Source organism: Dendrobates tinctorius, unplaced genomic scaffold (assembly GCF_039654945.1).
Source record: "Dendrobates tinctorius isolate UK_male_01 unplaced genomic scaffold, ASM3965494v1 ptg000056l, whole genome shotgun sequence".
NCBI lineage: Eukaryota > Metazoa > Chordata > Amphibia > Anura > Dendrobatidae > Dendrobates > Dendrobates tinctorius.
This window is the reverse complement of record NW_027361724.1, coordinates 8861504-8885358: the sequence shown is the minus strand read 5'-3', so window position 1 is coordinate 8885358 and position 23855 is coordinate 8861504. Positions and strand designations below refer to the sequence as shown.

The window sequence follows — 23855 nt, the reverse complement described above, 5'->3', positions numbered from 1 at the left end:
CGCCCTGCGTCGTTAAGCCCCGCCCTGAGCCGGCTCCCTGCCCGCCCCATCCGGGATCACCGCCTACTTTCGCATTTGCACGCATGCCATCAGCGCACCCTATCTTTAGCATAGGGTGTGCAGATCATGCGCTGCCAGTGTGAAAGTAGCGTGCTGCGCACTTTTGACGGTGCGCCGTGCGCGCAGAAATGCAACATGCTGCATTTCGGCGCGCACGGCGCACCGTCAAAAATGCGCAGCACGCTACTTTCACACTGGCAGCGCATGATCTGCGCACCCTATGCTAAAGATAGGGTGCGCCAATCGCATGCGTGCAAATGCGAAAGTAGGCGGTGATCCCGGATGGGGCGGGCAGGGAGCCGGCTCAGGGCGGGGCTTAACGACGCAGGGTTGTTTTAACGCAAATGTGAAACCAGCCTTAAAGGGGTGCACTGACACTCTTAGGCCCAGGGCACCCGAAAACCTGGAGCCAGCCCTATCCCCCCACAACTTTAGCCAAATAAGCCCCAGTTTTCAATGCGTAACTATTATTATGAAGTAAATTAAGGTTGACAAGCTTCAGTAATAAGAATTGATGTTTTTGGCATTGAAATGGGCACTGTAGGTGTGTTTACTGTCCTCCACTCTCTGCCGACTTTGCTTCCCCATTGACTAGCATTGGGTTTAGTGTTTCAGTCGGCCTCCGACTTTTCCCTATAGTCGGCCGATCTCGTTCATCCCGACTTTTGCGAAAGTCGGGTTTCATGAAACCCGACTCGACCCGAAAAAAAAGGCAAAGTCGCTCATCTCTAATCAAGTGTCCTGTTGTGGTATAGTAGCTGGGTCGCGTCGATACATCCCTCCATTAAACATACTGCTCATTGACGCCCGCCAGCCACGGATGCCAAAGTAGGTTATGCCCCCAACTCACACTGCGCATGTCCACACTGACATGCATGCGTCGATTCTCCACTCACTGCTCCCATAGCAAGGCGCAACGTGCACATAACCAATCCGGTGAGGAAGATTCCCTTACCGCTTCCGGGTAACTGAGGGACCAGGTTTGCACCCACTGAGAGCACATGCTCTGGTCAGCTGATATAAATATACAAGGCACGGCCATGGAACGCAAGCTAAAGCCCTTACCAAGGGCACAGACTCACAGTGAACCGCACCACCATATTACATAATGGCAATGGGCAGACATGAGATACTATTGCGCATACTGTCACAAACCACTACGTATCACGCTCACTTTATGTAGCGCCAATCCTTGATGGGGAGCACGATGTAAACAATGCAACATTAACACATATAGGCGATTTTAATAAAATATATCCGTTCCCCTAACTTTTATTGTTTCATACAGATAAATATCCCTAAATCAATTAAGGCCAAATGATGAATTGACCCATATTTATTAAAAGTAGATACAGCAAAGCTAATACTACCTCTAGGCGGACCATGCAGTATTGAGGGAAATTCATAACAATAAATCATCATAGTAATCAATAAAATTCCTAGAATTGGAACCTAGTCTAAGAAAAGAATGAAACCAGCTAAACTAAATTGGTCCTCATTTCCTTCAAGAAGACTACAGAATCATAGAATCGTAGAGTTGGAAGGCAATCTGGTCCAACCCCCTGCTCAAAGCAGGATTCGCTAAATCATCCCAGACAGATGTCTGTTCAGCCTCTGTTTGAAGACTTCCATTGAAGGAGAACTCACCACTTCTCGTGGCAGCCTGTTCCACTCATTGATCACTCCAACTGTCAAAAGTTTTTTCTAATATCTAATCTGTGTCTCCTTCCATTCAGTTTCATCCCATTACTTCTAGTCCTTCCTTATGCAAATGAGAATAAAGATGATCCTTCTACAATGTGACAGCCCTTGAGATATTTGTAGACAGCTATTAAGTCTCCTCTCAGTCTTCTCTTTTGCAAGCTAAACATTCCCAAATCATGCAACCTTTCCTCATAACACAGGGTTTGCTGACCGGTCACCAGTCTGGTTGCTACTTTCTGAACTTGCTCCAGTTTGTTGATGTCTTTTTTAAAATGTGGCGCCCAAAACTGGGCACAGTATTCCAGATGAGGTCTCACCAAAGAGGAGTAGAGGGCAATAATGACACCATGTGATCTAGACTCTATGCTTCTGTTATTACATCCTAGAATTGCATTTGCCTTTTTTGCTGCTGCATCACACTGTTGACTCATATTCAGTCATTGGTCTATTAGTATACCCAAGTCTTTTTCACATGTGTTGTTGCTTAGCCCTATTCCTCCCATTCTGTATATGCTTTTTTCATTTTTATTGCCCAGATGCAGTAGTTTGCATCTTTCCCTGTTCGTGTTAAAAACCATTCTGTTAGTTGCTGCCCACTGCTCCAGTTTATTTATATCTTTTTGAATCCACTCTCTCTCTTCTCTAGTATTAGCTATCCCTCCAAGCTTTGTGTCATCAGCAAATTTAATCACTTTACCCTCAATTCCTTCATCTAAATCATTGATAAAGATGTTTAACAATACAGGACCCTGGACAGAGCCCTGTGGTACCCCACTTGAGACATTCTTCCAACTGTATGTGCAGCCATTTACAACCACTCTTTGGGTCTGATCACTAAGCCAGTTATGAATCCACCTAACAGTTGTCTTGTCCATTCCATACCTAGTCACTTTTTCAATAAGGATTGTGTGAGATACTTTGTCAAATGCTTTGCTGAAATCAAGATGTACTATATCTACAGCATTTCCCTGATCCACCCAATCAGTGATTCCGTCATAGAAGGAAATTAAGTTAGTCTGACATGACTTATTAGTTACAAACCCATGCTGACTCTGTTTAGTCACTTCATTCTTATCCAGGTACTGACATACATGTTTTATAATTTGTTCAAAGATCTTTAGGCTGGTGAGTCTGACTTCTATACCAGTATAGTTGCCTGGGTCCACCTTCTTCCCCTTTTTGAAGATAGGAACAACATTTGCTCTTCTACAGTCTTCTGGGACTTCTGTCCTCCAAGAATTTACAAAGATTATGTAGAAGGGTTCAAAAATTTCTTCTGTTATCTCCTTCAGTACTCTGGGGTGTAATTCATCTGGACCTGGAGACTTGAATTCATTTAGGTTAGCTAAGTGTTTCCTCACTATCTTTCTGTTTATAGATATCCTGTATTCTTCTATTCCCTTAATAGGACAGTGAAGAACAGTTGATGTTACATTTCCTTTCTGAGAGAAAACAGATGCAAAATAGGAATTTAAAAGTTCAGCCTTCTCAACATCCTGTCTTACCATTTCATCTTTTTCATCCTGTAAAAATCCTATAGCATCTTTGACTTTTCTTTTACTTTTGACATATCCCCAAAATCCTTTATTATTGCTTTTGACGTCTCTTGCAAGCCTCAATTCATCGTCAGCTTTAGTAATCTGATTTGTGCCCTGCAGGTTCTGCAGACAGCATTATATTCTTCTTTAGATATGCCTCCCTCTTTCCATTTTATAAACATTTCTTTCTTCCTTTCTAGCATGTGCTTAAGTTCTGTGTTCATCCATCCTGGTTCCTTAATTGCTTCCTATTCTTCCCTCTTTTTGGAATTGTTAACAATTGTGCTTCGAGAATTTCATTTTTCAAGTTTTCCCATCCTTCCTGGACATTTTTGTCTTTAAGGATATCCAGCCATTGGATTCCTCCAATTCTCTTTCTGAATCCCTTAAAATCTGCCTTTCTGAAATCTAACCTTGACGTCTGAGTTTTCACAGGTCTTCCTCCTCTACTTATCCAAAATTCTAAAATAGCATGGTCGCTACCTCATAGGGTCCCAGCCTCTTTTACCTCCTCAATCATTTCCTCCCCGTTTATAAGGATTAGATCCAAGGTAGCAGATCCCCTTGTTTTCTCCCCTACCTTTTGGAAGATAAAGTTGTCAGCAAGAGAGGATAAAAATTTCCTTGACCTGTCAGTTTTGCCTGAGAGAGATTCCAACAAATGTCTGGATAGTTGAAATCTCTCATGACAACTTTGTCATTTTTTGGAGAACTTGGCCATTTGATGCATAAAGAGTTCATCCATATCTTCAGCTTGCACAGGCGGCCTGTAGTAAATGCCTACAATGGTGTCCTTTCCATTGTTCTGTCCTTGTATTCTTACCCAAAAAGTTTCCACAGAACTCCCAGTCTCTGAAACTCCAATTTCTGTACAGATATACACGTTTCTAACAGGCAAAAGACAATTGCTCGTTAATTCCCTTGAGTTCCAGACTCTCCATCCTGAATATACACTCACATTCTCTCCTGAGAATGGTTATGTCCACATTCCCCCCGGGGGTTAACATTAACTACCTCAATGACCATTAATTTTATCTCAGCAAGGTTGCTGTTATGAACCAATTGCATGTGTTTCGCCAGTGGGGTATCTCTACCATTCCTAATATCTCCCATATGCTCTCCCACTCTGTCTAAATTCCCTTTTTGTTTTACCTATATAGTCCTTGGGACAAGGGCATGTGGCCAGATATACCACACCAGTGGTTTTGCAATTCGAATAATCACGTAGGTAGAATATTTTCCCGTGACCGAGCTATAGAAGGATTTACCAGGTTTCATCCATTTGCACATGCTGCAGTCCCCACACCTAAAGAAACCAATTGGTCTCCTATCCAGCCATGTGCCCCTCGCTGCCGGTCTTTTATATTGACTGTGCACCAACATGTCTCTTATAGATCTTCCTTTTCTGAAAGCAATGTTAAGACGTTCATCTACCAGGTCTCTTATATCAGGGTCTAACCTAAGGATGTCCCAATATTTTGTCAGAACTTTCCTGACCTCCTGATGTTTAATGTCAAAGGTACCAATAATTCTCAATGTGTCCAAGGCGTTATTATCTGTATGTTTCTGCAACAGTTGTTGTCTATCCGCCTTTTCAGCGAATTTGTATGCCGTATCAAGTACATGTCCAGGATATCCTTTTCCTTTCAACCTATTATACATGTCCCCTGCTTGACTATAAAAGAGATCATTCCTAGAGCAATTCCTCCTGAGTCTGAGGAACTGACCCTTGGGAATACCCCTCTTAAGAGGGATTGGGTGGTGACTCTGCCAATTTAACAGACTGTGGTGCTTGTTGGTTTGCAGTGGATTCTAGTGGAATTCATCCCAAAAGACTCCCTCTTAATTCTGACATCCAAAAAAGCTATTTCCTCCTTCTCCCAGGTAAATCTGAGGCCTATGTTATTTACATTCAATTCTCTTACAAACAACTGGCATTGTTCCTTCATCCCTGACAAAGCAAAAACATCATATATATATAATGATACCAAATAGATATATGCTCTTGCCACCATTTTGTGTCACCTCCAAATATGATAGTTTCCTCCCACCAGCCCAGGAACAGATTTGCATATGACGGGGCACAAGGACTCCCCATCACAGTGCCCTTGAGCTGGTGAAAGTACTTACCATCGAAGGTGAACACATTATGGGTGAGTGTAAATCTAAGAAGGGATGACACCAGATTGTTGTGCTTTCTACATGCCACCGATCTCTGTTGTAGAAAGTGATATACACCTTTAATACCCTCCTGGTGTGTTATACTAATGTACAAGGCCTCTATGTCAATGGATGCCAGCCAAGTGCCCTCTTCAAGATGGATACCCTCAAGTTTAAGTAGTAGATCTGCTGTGTCTCTAAGGTAGGAGGGAATAGAGACAACAAAGGGATGGAGAATATTGTCTATGTAGATCCCACAATTCTGTGTCAGGGAATCTACCCCTGAGACAATTGATTGTCCCTTTAGTGGGTCCTAGCCCCTTATGCACTTTGGGAAGTGCATAAAACGTAGCTACTAATGGATACTTAGGTAAGAAGTAGTCAAATTCGGTTTTGGAAATTAATCTAACAGATAGAGCCTCCTCAACTATTGTTTGTAATTCCATCCTAGAGACACTCAGTGGATTTGAGGTAAGGACCTCATAGGTAGAAGTATCATGCAGAATGGAATTGCACATTTTACAATATTCAAGATGATTCATAATCACCAGGTTTCCCCCTTTATCTGAGTATTTGATAATCAACTGGTCATTTTTCTTAAGGCCAATAAGGGCACTTCGCTCCTCCTCCCGTAGGTTATCCTCATTGTCCCATCCGGATCTACTATTGATCTTTTTGAGATCTCTCTCCACTAATAGTGAAAATATATCAATATTTTTCATGTCGCCCTGGGGTGGCATCTTTTCACTTTTATTTTTCAAATATGTAAAGGGACCTTACCCATCCTCTGGGACATTCTCATTTTCTCCGAGGAGGCCTACTAGTGCCTCGTACCCATCAATACCCTCATTACTGAGGCCCTGTTGAAAACATTCCTCTTGCTTATTATGTTTTAAAAACTTTTTCCATTTCAATTTTCTGCAAAAAAAATATTGAGGTCCTTCACCCACTCAAAACAGTTGAAACTATTGGTTGGCACAAAATTCAAGCCTCTTGATAACACATTAGATTCTTCTCAGGTTAAAGTATGCGAGGACAGGTTCAGAATTTGACCCTTTATCAATTGAACCGGGTTCAGAGATGATACCCTGCTCCAAAAAAGAGGAAGCTGTAGATGAAGAAGGTACAGAGGAAGGCACCACAGATACTTGTGCCATGTTGGGTACAGTATGACCCGTTGGTGGTCTGGTACCACCTCTGTATGACCCCCCTTCCTCTTTTTCCAGATCTCCCTCTTCCACCTTGCCATCTCTGTTTATGAAAAGTGCCCCTATAAAATGGTGCACCATTCAAGGTGGTGTCTGTTTTCTCAGTATCTGACGTATCCAAGTCTGAGGATGATGCCTCAGACTGTCTTTCTGTCTGAAAACTAAAGACTTGATTGTCACTGAAATCCTTCAGATCCCTTTGGAATTGTAGATGTTTCCTTTCTTTCAAGAGAGTTTGATATCTCTCCACCACGGCCTGCAGTAGTCCCTCTCTCCTGATGAAGTCAGAATCTGTTTTGCATTTTAACACACGTTCAATTAGTTTATTAAGCTGGCTGGTGGATTTTTCAAAGACCCTCTTTTTCTCTGCTAATAGGATCTGCATGAACCTTATTGATTACTCAATGGATTCTTTAGCCCATATATTCATCAGCTCAGGTGATGCAATTCTTGGAGAGGGACTAATGTTGATCCTCAGTCTCCTTAGGACAATCCAATTTTTAAGATTATTTTCTAATGTCCTGATTTCCCACCAGGATTTAAGGTAATCTTTATAACCACCATACACATCATTGAACAAATTCTTAAGAGCTAGCGGGCCAGTGCTGCTACCTTGTGTGCCACCAATACAAAATGCCTGATTCGCATCTTCTAGCCATATATCTGAATTAATGGGACCCGCAAGAAAGCTGGCCATTCCAAATCCAAATTAATTACAAAAAATCTTAGAAAAGATATAGATATAGGGTCTCAAAAATAATATCATGAAAAAAACCCTACAGACAAAATACTTTATTAATAAAAGAACCCAAAATTGGTTCATACCACTAAGTGAACAAATCAAAAACAAAAATATAAGTGCCCGAAAAACAGTTTAAAAGAAGGGGGGTATCACTACGAGTCCCTGATAAATACAATCACTCGTACCTTACTGGCCGCGGAGGTTGGCACCCTATGGGGGAACATTGTGGTGCCCCCGCTCAACGATGGCTCTACCTAGGCACCCTGATATACCCTGCAGCCACAATGGAGCCCTCTACCCGATGACTAAAGAGATCCCTAACACTATACATAGGCAATCCTATGATACAGAAGACCCTAGACCCCACACACAAAAACAAATATAGGAACACAGAGGCAGTATAGTGGCAACAATTGTGAAGATAACGCAGGATGATAAATAGAATCCTTTTTCACAGACTGACTATAATAATAATAATAATAATAATAAATTTTATTTCTATAGCGCCGACATATTCCGCAGCACTTTACATTTCAGAGGGGACTTGTACAGACAATAGACATTACAGCATAACAATAATCACATAGATCATAATAGATACCAAGAGGAATGAGGGCCCTGCTCGCAAGCTTAAAATCTATGAGGAAAAAAGGGAGACATGAAAGGTGGGTGGTAACAGTTGCCCTGATTGTATGGACCAGTCATAATGTTAAGTGTGTAACAGTACAGACACAGAGGGCTAATGGATGTATAAAGCATGTGGGAACATGATGTGGGGAACCTGGTTATGGTAAAAACTTTGGCTGTGCCACACAGGGATAGATTAGGTTAATGTGTTGAGGCGGTAGGCTAGTCTGAATAAATGAGTTTTCAGGGCACGCTTAAAATTGTGGGGATTGGGGACTAACCGTATTGACCTGGGTAGTGCATTCCAAAGAATTGACGCAGCACATGTATAGTCTTGAAGGCGGGAGTGGGAGGTTCTGATTATTGTGGATGCTAACCTCAGGTCATCAGCAGAATGGAGGGCATGGGTAGGGTCATATACTGAAACAAGGGAGGAGATGTAGGGTGGTGCTGAGCCATGAAGAGCTTTGTGGGTGAGGGTAATAAGTTTGTACTGGATTCTGGAATGGATGGGTAGCCAGTGTAATGACTGGCACAAGGTAGAGGCATCGGTGTAACGATTGGCGAGGAATATGATCCTGGCAGCAGCATTCAAGACAGACTGGAGGGGGGAGAGTTTGGTAAGAGGGAGACCGATTAGAAGAGAGTTACAATAGTCGAGACGAGAATGAATAAGAGAAACAGACTTTTTGCGGAGTCAAAAGTAAGAAAAGGTCGAATTCTAGAAATGTTTTTGAGGTGCAGATAACAAGAGCAAGCCAGTGATACTATGTGGGGAACAAAGGGAAGCTCGGAGTCAAGTATGACCCCAAGACAATGGGCATGTTGCTGGGGAGTAATAGTGGAACCACACATGGAAATGGCAATGTCGGGTATAGGTACATTAGTAGCAGGAGGAAACACAAGGAGTTCAGTCTTTGACAGGCTTAGTTTCAGATATAGTGAGGACATGATGTTAGACACAGCGTTTAGACAATCTGGTGGTGCTGGTGTTTTCTAGAAAGGCAGGCGTGATGTCAGGAGAAGAAGCGTATAATTGGGTGTCATCAGCATAGAGATGGTACTGGAAACTAAATCTACTGATTGTTTGACCAATAGGGGCAGTGTACAAAGAGAAGAGGAGGGGGCCTAGGACTGATCCTTGAGGAACCCCAACAGTAAGGGGAAGATGAGGAGGAGGAGCCAGCAAAAGATACAGTAAAGAGGAGGTCAGAGAGATAGGAGGAGAAACAGGAGAGAATGGTGTCCTTGAGGCCAATGGAATGGAGCACAGTGAGGAGGAGCTGATGATCCACAGTGTCAAATGCTGCAGAGAGATCCAAGAGAATTAGCATGGAGTAATGACCATTTGATTTAGCTGTTCGTAGATCATTAGAGACTTTAGTGAGGGCAGTTTCAGTAGAGTGTAAAGAGCGGAAACCGAATTGGAGAGGGTCGAGAAGAGAGCCATCAAAGAGATAGCGGATAAGACAAGAGTGGACCAGGCGCTCCAGGAGTTTAGAGATGAAGGGAAGATTAGAGACAGGTCTATAGTTAGCGGCACAGTTTTGGTCGAGGGATGGTTTTTTAAGTAGTGGATGTATGATGGCATGCTTAAATGAGGAGAGAAAGATACCAGAAGAGAGAGAGAGGTTAAATATTTTGTTAGGTGAGGGGTGACAGCAGGGGAAAGGGACTGGAGGAGATGTGACGGAAATGGGTCACTGGTGCAAGTAGTTCGGCGAGAAGATGCAAGGAGCCTGCTTACTACTTCTTCTGTGACTGGTTCAAAATCAGAGAGTGAGCTAGATGCAGTGGGGAGGGAGGACAGTGGATGGTATGAGGTGATTGGGAGATAATTTCCTGTCGGATCTGGTCGAAGCTCCGTGGTTGGGGCCTGTACTCTTGGGTTGAGCAGAGAATGAAAAGTGTCAAAGAGACGTTTAGGGTTATTGGACAGTGAGGGTGTTGAAATAGGTTTGTTTTGAGAGGTGAAGGGCAGTGTTGTATGTTTGATGCATAAACTTATAATGGATGAAATCTTCGGGTAGGTTGGATATTCTCCACAGACGTTTGGCGCACCTGGAGCACCACTGCAGGAAACGTGTTTGCAGGGTGTGCCAGGGTTGTCGCCATCTGTGTTGTGGTGTTCTATGTATAGGAGGTGAATATTCATCCAGGGCACTTTGTAGTGTTTCATTGTAATGCTTCAATGCAGAATCAGGACATGAGAGGGAGGAGATAGGGGCCAATGAAGACTGCAAGTTCTTCATAAGTTTATGGGTGTTAATGGCCTGTATGTTTCTTTAAATATGGACAGTGGGGGTAACCTGAGCAGCCTGGCAGTTCTTGATAAAGAATGAAAGAAGGTTGTGGTCAGAGAGCGGGAGAGGGGAGTTTGCAAAATCATCCACTGCACAAAGCCGAGAGAAGACCAAGTCGAGGGAGTTTCCATCTTCATGCGTTGGAGAATTAGTAAGCTACAAAAGGCCAAATGAAGAGGTTAGAGATAAAAGGTGAGTAGCAGATAAGGGGAAGAGCAATGGGGATGTTGAAATCACCCATGATGAGGGTAGGGATGTCACAGGAGACAAAATGTGGAAGCCAAGTAGCAAAATGATCCAGGAACTGATGGGAGGGGCCGGGAGGACAATATACCACCACCACTCGCATGGAGAAGGGGGTGTAGAGTCTGACAGCATGGACCTCAAAAAAAGAGAAGACAAGTGAGGGTACTTGAGGGATAACCTGAAAGGTACATTTTGGTGATAGGAGCGGACCAACGCCTCCACCTGCTCTATGGTCTAATCTTGGGTTATGAGAGAAGTGTAGTCCACCATATGAAAGAGCAGCAGCAGCGGTAGTGTCTGACTGCTGGATCCAGGTTTCAGTAAGAGCCAGAAGATTAAGAGAATTAGAAAGGAAAAAGTCATGAATGAAGGCGAGTTTGTTACACACTGAGCAAGAATTCCAAAGGTCACAATTAAGAGAGACATATGGCATGCAGGGAATATTAAGAAGATTAGAGGGGTTTCTGAGTGTAGCAGTTGGGGGGTTTGACTTTCTATAACATGGGGGACCAGGGTTGGAAGCAATGTCTCCTGCGACTAGAAGAAGGATAGAAAGAGTGAGCAGATGGTTAAGTGATTTGTGAGAGCGTATCTGATGTTGAATGGTGGGACTGAATGGATCTGTGCTGTGTAGCAATGTGAAAAGAGCGTGAGTGCTATACATAGGAGTGAGGGGCCAGTATGGATGGAGTGTAGAGAGTTAATGCCAGGGCGGTGGATGTGTGTGAATGCAGAGGCCAGGATATAAATTATACAAATGCATATGGTAAATATTTCTGGTAGTCCAAATGTACAAGGAATAGATTTATTCTTACCTGTCTACTGCCCTGTCTAACTGCCATGTTATAACTACCAGCGTACTTAGATACATGTACATAAATTCCCCCCTGCATAAATGCCTTCCCCAGGCTAGCTCTGAATTTATAGAAGGCCAGTTCTAAGATCTTCCTTTTTTTTTCTCTCCTTACTCGTTAGGCCTCTTTCACACTTCAGTTTTTTGCCATCAGTCACAATCCGCCAAAATTTGAAATTGGCGGATCCGCTTTTTCTTGTTGCGGATCCGCCAATTTCCCCATTGGGATACATTAGTGGCGGATTTTGACGGATGGTCGTCCGTTGCGTCCGATATTCGGCGGATCCGCAAAATTCTTTGCGGATTCTGTCTGAGGGGGACGGAGAATGTAACGTTTTTTTTCGCCGTCAAAATGGCGGATGACGGCGGATCCGCCGTCATCAGCCATGCGGTAGAATGGGGCCCTATGGGCGGCGGATCCGCCGAGATCCGCCATTTTGCGGAATCCGCCGGCAGGATCCGCAAAATCGCACTGCGCATGCCCAGAAAAAAAGATACTTTTCCAGACAGTCCCAAAACTATATAAGATGGGCTAATTGGGCCCAGACATGCAGTAGCAGCCAGACAGCAAGCCAGCCAGACCACCACCAAGCCTGCAAGACAGCCACCAAGCCTGCAAGACAGCCACCAAGCCTGCCAGACCACCCAGCCTGCCAGACACCCACCAAGCCTGCAGCCACAGCTATCAAGAGGCCTGCCAGTACCAGCTTTACCAAGTGTGAGTATACCTATGACATTTCTGTGTATGGCCTGCAAGTGTGTAGCGTGTGTGTGTGTGTGTGTGTGTGTGGTCTGTGAGTGTTGCATGTCTGTTTTTTTTTTTTTATATTTTTTTTTTTCTGTTGCTTGTGTACTGCATTTTATTTTCATACAACTGTAATTATATTGTATTTTTTATGCTGTGATTGCTGCGATTGAGTGGTGTATGGTATGTGGTGTAATTGGGCCCAGACAATCCGGCACCAGCAACACTGAATACTCCAAGCAAGATATCCGACTCCAGCCTGCCTGACAGAAGATTCAACTAGAGCTATAAAACCTGTCTGCCCATCTGCAAGTCTACCACCTGCAAGACCCCTGGAGCGTGTGTGTGTATGTGTGTGGCCTGTGTGTGCATTTTTTTTTTTTTTTTTTCGTTCCATTTTTTTTTTTTTTTTTCTGTTGCATGTGTACTGCTTTTTATTTTCATACAACTGTAATTATATTGTATTTTTTATGCTGTGATTGCTGCGATTGAGTGGTGTATTGTATGTGGTGTAATTGGGCCCAGACAATCCGGCACCAGCAACACTGAATACTCCAAGCAAGATATCCGACTCCAGCCTGCCTGACAGAAGATTCAACTAGAGCTATAAAACCTGTCTACCACCTGCAAGACCCCTGGAGCGTGTGTGTGTATGTGTGTGGCCTGTGTGTGCATTTTTTTTTTTTTTTTCTTTCCATTTTTTTTTTTTTTTTTTCTGTTGCATGTGTACTGCTTTTTATTTTCATACAACTGTAATTATATTGTATTTTTTATGCTGTGATTGCTGCGATTGAGTGGTGTATTGTATGTGGTGTAATTGGGCCCAGACAATCCGGCACCAGCAACATTGAATACTCCAAGCAAGATATCAGACTCCAGCCTGCCTGACAGAAGATTCAACTAGAGCTATAAAACCTGTCTGCACAGCTGCAAGTCTACCACCTGCAAGACCCCTGGAGCGTGTGTGTGTGTGTGTGTGTGTTGCATTTTTTTTTTTTTTTTCTGTTGCATGTGTACTGCATGTTATTTTCATACAACTTTAATATTGTATTTCTTGCTGTGATTGTGTGGTGTAAAGGCTGGTTTCATATTTGCACTTTATAGCGCAGGGATAACCTGCACACGTCCACCACTAATCCCCGTCCCATCTGGTCATCACTGCCTACTAGCACACATGGACGCTTGCGATCTGCACACCCTATCTTTAGTATGGGGTGCGCAGATTGCAAGCGTTCAGGTGCGCTAGTAGGTGGGGATTAGTGGCGGACGTGTGCAGGAAATAGCTGCGCTATAAAGTGCAAATGTGAAACCGGCCTAAATGGTATTGTATGTGGTGTTATTGGGCACAGACATCTACATCAAACACCAGCCTGACTGTATCAGTCAGGCTGGTGTTTTAATGTAGATGTCTGTGCCCAATAACACCACATACAATACCATTTAGGCCGGTTTCACATTTGCACTTTATAGCGCAGCTATTTCCTGCACACGTCCGCCACTAATCCCCGCCTACTAGCGCACATGAATGCTTGCGATCTGCGCACCCTATCTTTATCATAGGGTGCGTAGATGGTGCGCTGGCAGGATTTTACCATGTGCTGCGCACTTTTGAAGGTGTGCCCTTGCGCGCCAAACGCAGCATGTTGCATTTTGGCGCGCACGGCACACCTTCAAAAGTGCGCAGCACACTGTAAAATCCTGCCAGCGCACCATCTGTGCACCCTATGATAAAGATAGGGTGCGCAGATCGCAAGCATTCATGTGCAGTAGTAGGTGGGGATTTGTGGCGGACGTGTGCAGGCCATCGCTGCGCTATAAAGTGCAAATGTGAAACCGGCCTAAATGGTATTGTATGTGGTTTGTGCCCAGACATCTGGCAACAGCCACACTGAAGAAACCGAACCAGACATCAAACACCAGCCTGACTGATAGAATTTCAAACTCCGCTGCAAATCTTCCACCTGCAAGACACCTGGAGTGTGTAGCCTGGCTGTGTGTTATGCGTGTTTGCGTTTTTTTATTTTTCATGTATTGTGGTATTTAAAATAAAGAGCAGAGTAGCTCCTATTTTTTGGAAAAAAAAAAATAATAAAAAAAAAAAAATAATAAATTGTTTTGAAAAAATCTACTTTGTATCATTTTAAAAAAGGTAAAATTAAGTTACCATAAAGGTAATTGAAGTGTTCTGGTATACAAGTGTGGTTAAAAGTGAGATTGCAACATACCATGAAAAAATGGGTATACACAACTGAGTTTCAGGGAATTCAAAACCATGCAAACACAGTGGGTATACACAGAAATTAAACACCTTCAATCACTGGTTACATACTCTGTTGAGAGTTTCAGGGAATGCAAACACTGGTATACACACCAATTACACACTACACGCCTTCAATCACTGGTTACACGGTGAGACCTTTAATCACTGGTTACACTCTCGGTGAGAGTTTCAGGGAATGCAAACTGGTATACACAGCAATTACACACCTTCAATTACTGGTTACACTCAGTTACAAAACACAAAGAAAGTAGGTTTACACAAAATATTAGACACCTTCAATCACTGGTTACACTCTGAGATAAGGGAATGTAGACATGCAAACACTTAAAATTGCGTATAATTAGTTTCAGGGAATTACACATACAAAATGTGGTTTTTTTTTTTTTTTTGTTTTTTTTTAAAACTTTCATATCATTTTCTTTCAGTTCACACAATGAAGCGCCACCATACCGGCAGACACGGCCAGCCCAACCGTAGCAGAGATTCAGACCGCAGCAGGGATCAACGCAGCAGACATGACCGGTCAGACCGCAGCAGAAACAACCCTGACCGCAGCAGAGAGGAACAGCCACACCGCGGCGTACAGGCAACCATTAGTTTCCCTGTAAGTATAAAGACCTGAAAGCTTATTATGATCCTTTGTATAGTAGCTTAACAAGTCTCTTTATACTTGCAGATCACTTCAAGCACTACCAGCAGGGTAGCAGCAGAGAGAGCCAGCCAGGCTGCAGCAGAGAGGCCCAGCCAGACCGCAACAGAGACTGCCAGCCAGGCTGCAGCAGAGAGGCCCAGCCAGACCGCAACAGAGACTGCCAGCCAGGCTGCAGCAGAGAGGCCCAGCCAGACCGCAACAGAGACTGCCAGCCAGGCCGAAGCAGATACTGCCAGCCAAACATTTTCCCTGTAAGTATAAAAGCCTGAAAGCTTATTATGATACTTTGTATAGTAGCTTAACAAGTGTGTTTATACTTGCAGATCAGTTCAGGAAGCAACACAGCTGCCCCAAGCCGTAATGTCTTCTCCTGAAAGCTCCCCCTCACATCATCAGCGAGCTGAGGTAAAAAAAATTTTGTTTATTTTTTATTTAAAATAATTTTTTTGTGGTTAAAAACACTATCCTATTATGTTTTAACAGGAAGCTGATTCAGAGGAGCTTCCAGGAGGAGACGTGCAGGGTGGAGAGACACACGGAGGGGGTGCGCAGATTGTAAGTTTAGCACATACACAGATACATAATGCTACACCCAACACAAACATTCATCACAGTGCACACCATAATTGCATCCATCCAAACATTTTTTTTTTTTTTTCCCACAGTCTTCAGAATCCGGTGCCCGCACTAGAGTGACTCCCAGGACATCCCAGGGTCGTCAAGGTGATGCCTCTGGTGGTCGGCAAACGGTAAGTAACCCTATTTTGATAATTGTTTAAATGAACATCATGTGTTTGAATATAATGTAATTTTTTGCTTTTTGTTTTGTTTTTTATCTTCACAGGTTTCACAGCGTGCTCCCCGCAGACATCAGGAGGAGGGTGTCATTATTGATAGTGATGACCTCATCCATGAGGTGGAAATCCGGGAGCCGCTGTGGAACATGGCAAACCGTCTTCATGCCGACCAACCAACCACACGACGGCTCTGGGATGAAGTCTGTTCTTCAGTTATTGACAACTGGGAGGAACTCAATGCGAGGGCCAGGGATTTTGTGCGTAAGTATTACAACTTCAGTAACTTTATATTTCCAGCATGTGAAGTGTTGAATACTAAACCTTTTTTTTTTTTTTTTTGCTTCACAGGTGACAGGGTTATCACACGGTGGCGGTCGCTCCGGGATCGCTTCAAGAGGGACTACAACAAAGAGATTCAGACCCCGAGTGGATCGTCGGGAGGACGCCGGGGACCCCAGTACAAAAACTACCAAGCCCTGGCGTTCCTGCGATCTACAATGGCGTGCAGAAGGTAAATATTCCCCAAACAATTCCTGTAGTAGAAATGTTTAACCAATTTTTTTTTCAGCAGACTTAAATTAAATATCAATATTTTTAATATACATTTTTTTCTTCTTTTTTTTTTTTTAGCACCATCTGCAGCACTCGGGAGTCTGCATCACAGTTGCGTCCCTCTGGAGTGATCCCTAGTGAGACCGCCCCCGGTGACCACATCGAGGTATCCGACCCCTCTGTACCTACCCTCTTGTCTGATCCCTCTATCCCCTCCACCAGCACTGGAGCAGCAGGGCAGACTTCATCACATGAAGCTGCTGGTGACGACTTGTTCCCTGTTCCCCACCCCTCAGACACTGCCGCAACATCTCGACCAACTTTTGGTTCTGGCCGGCAGCGTCTGAGGAGTCAGGAAAGGATGACCTTGTCTGACTGTTTGAGTCTAAACTCAACTGTTCAACACGGTTTCCACACTTATGGACAACGGTTATCTTCTGGGTTGACCATGATCAATCAAAGTATCATGGAACTCAGAAGATACATGGAACAGATGAGTTTAGAATCAAACCAGACACCGAGACATACCTTTTTTCATTCTGTTGTCCGGCAAATGGAAGGTTTAAGTACTCACCAGCAGATGCGTGTGATGCAAGCCTGTCAGAATGCTCTAGTGGAAGTGCTTGCTGAAGCATCTCTTCCTCCCCCTGTCTATCCTTCCACAGTCCATCCTCCCCCTGTCTATCCTTCCACAGTCCATCCTCCCCCTGTCTATCCTTCCACAGTCCATCCTCCCCCCGTCCATCCTTCCACCACCATCAATCACACAGCCGTCCCTCCTCCTACCACTCCCTCTCCTTTCTCTAGTTCCCCATTCCATTCTTCCCAGTACCTACCTTCCCCATTGCATTATACCCCAATGCCCTCGCCATACCCACCCCCACATACACCTTCAATGTACCCACAAACCTCGTCTGTCCATCCACTCCCGTCCCAACCACATGTGTTAAACCCCCCTTCCACTTCTGGTCCTCACCAACTCCCTCCCCAGTCCCCTACCCCCCTCGATGTGGTCAACCCTGTTAACCCCCCCTCCAATACTATCTCCACCCAACAGTATCATAGTTTGTAATTTTTCTGTTGTAATATACCAAAAAAAAATTAAAAAAGTAATATACCAAAAAAAATTAAAAAAGGTAATATTATACCAAAAAAAAGTTACCAAAAAGGTAATACCAAAAAAAGTTACAAAAAAAGTTAAGAAAAAAAATTAAAAAAAAAAATACAGTTAATACAAATTGTCAGAAATAAACTGTTTTTTTTCAAAAAACTTTATTGTGATGTTCATTTTTTGCTTCTTTATTCAAGTTACACCAGTGGTGTAAAAGGTAAACACAACACTTGTTAACACAACACACAACCCTGGGTAATATTTCACAGTACACCGGTGGTGTACAAGGTACAAAAAAACACTTGGTAGCACAACATTTGATAACCAACACTTGTGAACATTTCAAAGTGTAAAACGCTTGGTACACAACACTTGGTAACTTTACGCTTGGTACACAACACTTGGATAACTTTACGCTTGGTACCCAACAATTGTTAACACTGCAAAGTGTAAAATTAACCAAATCACATGGTAAAACACAATGCTTGTGCAAAGCAAACACTTGGTAAAATTTCAGATAAAAAAAAAATTACTCACAATTGGTAAGAAGAAAATTATATCATGTGATATTGCCAGTCCACTTGTCCCTCTGGTGTAACAAAATAATCTGCAAAGGTATCCCTAATTCTTGCCACTGAACCAGTACTCCGAAAAGTTTGCTGCTCATAATCCCACAAGGTGGTTTCATACACATTGTCATCGATGGAAACTGGTTCCTTTGAAAGGACAAAATTGTGCAGGATTACACAGGCCTTTACCACCTCATCCACAGTCTCTGTTTTCATTTTCATGGCCGTTAACAGGACTCTCCATTTTGCAGTTAAAATTCCAAACGCGCACTCCACCACTCTGCGCGCTCTGGTTAACCGATAGTTATAGATTCTTTTCTGGTGTGTTAATCCACGACTACCATATGGCTTCAGTAGGTGTTTTGAAAGTTGAAAAGCATCGTCGCCAACGCACACAAAAGGCATTGGTGGGCCTGTTGTTCCAGGGAGTGGTCTTGGAGGTGGGAAGTTAAAATTGTCTCCATACAAGCGACGGCCCATGGTGGAACTCTTGAATACCTGTGAGTCGTTAGAACGACCGTATGCACCAATGTCCACGGCAATGAATTTGCAGTTTGCATCCGAAATGGCCATTAGCACAATGGAAAAGTATTTTTTATAGTTGTAAAACTGTGAACCAGATCCCATGGGTTTCACAATCCTGATATGCTTGCCATCCACGGCACCGATGCAGTTTGGAAACTGCCAGATATCTTGAAACTTCTCTGCAATCTCCAGCCACCTCTCCTGTGTTGGCTCTGGGATGTATTCCTCCTGTAGATAATCCCATAATGCCCGGCAGGTCTGTTGTACAATTCCAGCAATAGTGGAAATCCCAATCCGGAACTGGAAATGGAGGGAGGTGAAGGATTCTCCAGTTGCCAGGAATCTTAAAAAAAGGGAAAAAAAGTAAAATTAATACAAACTACAAGCCATAACATAACAATAAAAGCCTGCAGAATCTGAAACATTTTAAAAAGGTAGATAACTTACCGAAGGGTCACCATCAAACGCTCCGCCGGTGATATAGAAAACCGCATGTAGGTGTCCCTTCTCCGGATTTGTTCTCCAACACGATCCACCAATATCTCAAAGAATTCCATCCGCATGCGCACGTAGTTGAAGAACTTGTCCGGATTCTCCCTCAATTCCAGGTACAGTGTGGAAAAAACGCCACGGGTGAACCTCTGCGCATTAATGGGATGAATCCACTGGCGCCGTCTCCTCATACGCAGGATTCGCAGTCTTCTTTTCTCCCTCTCGATAGCAATAATTGCCAACCGATTCAAGTGAAGATCCAATTCCACACAGAAGCTGTCAATACTCGCAATAACTCCTTCCAGACTCGCACTAACTCCTTCCATCGCTGCCACTAGCTCTAAAACCTTTCAAAGAAATTGTATCACAACACCCTAGATATATTTCTCCCTAGTTTCCAGCATCCAATCACATTTGAGAGCATTTTCCAAGAGCGAATCATATTTGGGAGCATCCCATTTTGGAGGAGTGGAAAAACGGATCCGCAAAAAAACGGATCCAACGGATGACAAAAACGGATGCAAACTGATGGAACGGATCCGTTTTGTTGAGGATCCGCAGTAAAATCGGTATGGCGGATCCTCAACAAAACGGATCCGTTCCATCAGTTTGCATCCGTTTTGTGTCCATTTTTGCGGATCCGCCATTTTCAAATTTTTGGCGGATTTTGACTGATGGCAAAAAACTGAAGTGTGAAAGAGGCCTTAGCTATCAAACTAAGTTAGGACAGCAGGACACAATAAATGTATTTAGCAGATAAACAAGTTTACAGGCCTACATGGATCATAAGCCACTTTGAAAAGTTACTTTACCTCAATAGCATAAGGGGACAAGCAGGGTGAGTGGAAATAACTATATACCATTATATATGCTGCAAAGATGAATGCTATAGGTTGGACACATGCAGGAATCAGTGAAGTTGCAGGAAATACTTAAATACCATTATATATGCTGCAAAGGTGAATGATATAGGTTGTACACATCAAGGAATCAGTGAAGTTGCTGGAAATAGTTAAATACCCTTATGTATGCTGCAAAGATGAATGATATAGGTTGGATACATGCAGGAATCAGTGAAGTTGCTGGAAATAGTTAAAAACCTGTATGAAGAGAATAGAGATGCGTGTTAGATTCAGCCATGTTATAACTGCCAGCGTACTTTGATACATGTACTTCGAACTTCGATTACATTAAATGCGCCCCTGCAGAAATATATAAACATTGCTGGTTATACACCATACAGATCAGCAGTATGTTATGAAATGGATTATTCCTGACCATCATATGCGTTGAGGTGCAATCATTGACTGGCAGGTGGCGGGTGAAATGATGAGTATCCACTTTCTCTTTATCTGACCATATTTTTGACACATGCATTCTATGAGCCAACCTTGAATGTATTGTTATTTACATCTATGCTGAAACTGATCCTGATATGGGTCTAAGGGCATTATTTTTTAAATTGATCCAATAGTAATTCTCTGCTTTATTGATATTGAATGAGAATTATGAAGAGTCAGCCTATGAACTTCTGAATATTATATGATGGTCAGGAATAATCCATTTCATAATAGACTGCTAATCTGTATGGTGTATAACCAGCAAAGTATATAGTCAGTCTGTGAAAAAGGATTCTATTTATCATTCTGCGTTTTCTTCACAATTGATGCCACTATACTGCCTCTCTGTTCCTATATTTGTTTTTATGTGTGTGGGGTCTAGGGTCTTCTTTATCATAGGATTGCCTATGTATAGTGTTAGGGGTCCCTTTAGTCATCGGATAGAGGACTCCCTAGTGGCTGCAGGGTATGTCAGGGTGCCTAGGGAGAGCCATCGTTGAGCGGGGGTGCCACAATGTTCCCTCATAGGGTGCCAACCTCCACGGCCAGGAAGGTATTTATGAGCTTATGTAATCTGCCTTCCATTAGTCGCTGTATTTTATATTTTGTTTTTAATTATATGTTGTCTCTTTCTTCTATCTAGTTTGTGATACTATATTTCTGGAAACCCTCCTCTTTGCCCGACTCTCTGAAATTACATTTACGGAACATGGCGCTGCCTAAAATTTTTGAAATGCTTATCCTTCTATCTCTCATCTGGACTCTTCAGGAATATTGAACTAAATCTATTTCTGTGTATTGTTACATATTTCAAAGGATATCTTTTATATAATTCTAATATGTATTAGTTATTGTAATTATCTAATTGAAATGTATTTGATATTTGTTCCCTCTATTATTGTGGATTAGTTCCTGCGCTGCTACTCAGTGGTCGTATAAATAGCAGGCATTATACGCCCCAAAATAATATGACGGTGCTGCGTATTCTTTATTAGATAGACATGTACGTATCTTTAAAGTTTTTTCTGTGCCGCTTTGTAGCGCCCAGTTGAATGATGGGCACTGTTTTCCCTTAAATAATATGGTGGCGCTCTACTTCCGTCACCAGTGCGCATGCCCCGGGTGTGGATGTTGCGGCCGGCGTCACTTCCGGTGTCTGTTTGTGACGCCACGGTTCGCACAGGCGCGGTGTGGACCGTGCCGCCATTTTGACGCCGGGGGCGTCGCTCAGTGCCGCTCCCACAAACCCGGGACACGTGCCACCAATGGTGCGGTGTTGCCTGGTATTTAAGAGGCATGAGAGGGAAACCTTGCACACCCGGTTTCCTTGCTTCCCCCGAAGAAGTAACCGCGAAAGGCGCGTAGGCCATGGACTCCGGCACAGGTAATTGACCATCTGACTACTATGCCATCCTTTACTTTCCTTATCCTGCGGCTATTGTAATTAGTAGAAATACTTGATGGGAGTTGATATAGTGTTACGAGCGACAGGATAGAATTATTTTGGTAATATTTTGGTATAGTATGTTCCCTTCCCCCCTCCATTTTTTCTTCCTCCATCCTTCTCTCTGTATTTTGAGTGAGGGTTATAAATGGCACTAGTATCATACAAGATATGGATGTATTATAATATATCTACACTTTTGAGTGGGGATTGTTTTCCTGTGCTGTGAGTCCTTGGATTGGTATGCCTTGTTCCGAACCGGTGTACCGTGACTCATACCATCTTTTCTCTGGTTTAGTTATCACATGTATTTAATAAATGTTGTCTGCCTATTTGTATTTATTAAATTAAAAATACTTTCATACTTTATAAATATGCAGACTCCTTGTTATTTATGATGGATTTTAGGCTCCACTGTTTTCTTGTGTGTGTTTCTCAGTTCGGAGGAGCTCCATAGGGTATTTACCCATCCCTAGGTAATTGAGACTAGGAATTTGCCATTAATGTGTTCTGTGCTCGAGTTATTGTTTCTTAGGGTATATCAGGGTGCCTAGGGAGAGCCATCGTTGAGCGGGGGCGCCACAATGTTCCCCCCTAGGGTTCCCACCTCCGTGGCCAGGAAGGTAATTTTTTGTTATTGATTGGTTCACTTGGTGGTGTGAACCAATTTTGGGTTCTTTTATTAATAAAGTATTTTGTCTGTAGGATTTTTTTCACCACATATCCAAGCCCTCACCTCCTCCTGCCGCCTTAAACTCAAAAATATTTCCCGGATCCGCTCATTCCTCAACCACAAAACCACAGAAATACTAGTGCATGCTCTTATCTCCCATCTCAACTACTGCAACCTCCTACTCTCTGGGCTCCCCTCTAGCACTCTGGCACCACTCCAGTCCATCCTACACTCTGTTGCCCAAATAATCCACATGTCTCCCCCCTATGCCAGGCCCTTCACTGGATTCCTATTGCCCAGAGGCTCCAATTCAAAACTCTGACCATGACATACAAAGCCATCCACAAACTGTTTCCTCCATGCATCTGTGATATGGTCTCCAGGTACCTAGCTGCACGCAACCTTCGATGATCTCAAGATCTCCTTCTCTACTCTCCCCTTATCTCTTCTTCCCACAACCGCATACAAGACTTCTCCTGTGCTTCCCCCATACTCTGGAACTCTCTGCCGCAACACATCAGACTCTCACCATCAATGGAAACCTTCAAGAAGAACCTGAAGACCCACCTGTTCTGACAAGTCTACAGCCTGCAATCATCCTCGGTCTACTGAACCACCGCCCGACCTGCTCTACGCTCTCTTACTGTATCCTCACCCATCCCTGTAGACTCTGAGCCCTCACGGGCAGGGTCCCCTCTTGTGTACTTGTGTGTCCTTTGTCTTACACATGTTTATTATACTTGTTTATATTTCCCCTTTTCACATGTAAAGCACCATGAAATAAATGGCGCTTTATAAATGCATAATAATAATAATAATAATAATAATAATAATAATAATAATAAAATATTAGTAACCAAACAGACAAAGGGGCTTCTGCACTAAGGTAAAGTAAATGTTTGTTTGTGATAATTAAAATAATGTAAATTAACATTAAAAAATTTTACTTCAAGACCTGGCATCAAGATTATGGCCAATAACAATAAAAAAACGACTTGTTGCATCTCTAATAGGATTATACATACTGTCTTACTGCAACATGCAAATCAACGAATAATTACACTGACACAGATATAATAGGGAAATATGTATGTAATAGGTCAATGTAAAGTACCCAGTAGACAGTTGAACATAACTGGGTTTGTGATGCATCTCACATTTTGTTATAGTGTTCTCCTTTCAAACCAAAACTTAATTGTCATCCAAGCAATGCTTAATTGTATTGTACAGGCA

General features: G+C 43.0%; 1 protein-coding gene across 6 annotated transcripts; it reads left to right on the top strand.

Moving 5' to 3' along the window:
* Positions 1-11568: 11568 nt before the first annotated feature.
* LOC141091772 (uncharacterized) lies at positions 11569-17658 on the top strand. 6 transcript variants are annotated; one of them, XR_012232572.1, is made up of 6 exons: positions 11569-12159; positions 14893-15071; positions 15144-15370; positions 15443-15524; positions 15603-16427; positions 16547-17658. XR_012232572.1 is itself a non-coding variant. In XM_073577484.1 (5 exons), the coding sequence occupies exons 4-5, from the start codon at positions 16063-16065 to the stop codon at positions 17538-17540; spliced, it is 1359 nt and encodes a 452-aa protein (XP_073433585.1). In that variant the 5' UTR covers positions 11569-12159; positions 14893-15370; positions 15443-15524; positions 15603-16062; the 3' UTR covers positions 17541-17654. The 6 variants fall into 6 exon arrangements, 5 of the variants coding, with proteins under 5 accessions (XP_073433585.1, XP_073433583.1, XP_073433582.1 ...); XM_073577484.1 differs by having other exon boundaries at positions 14893-15370; positions 16547-17654; XM_073577482.1 differs by having other exon boundaries at positions 15144-16427; positions 16547-17654.
* Positions 17659-23855: the final 6197 nt, after the last annotated feature.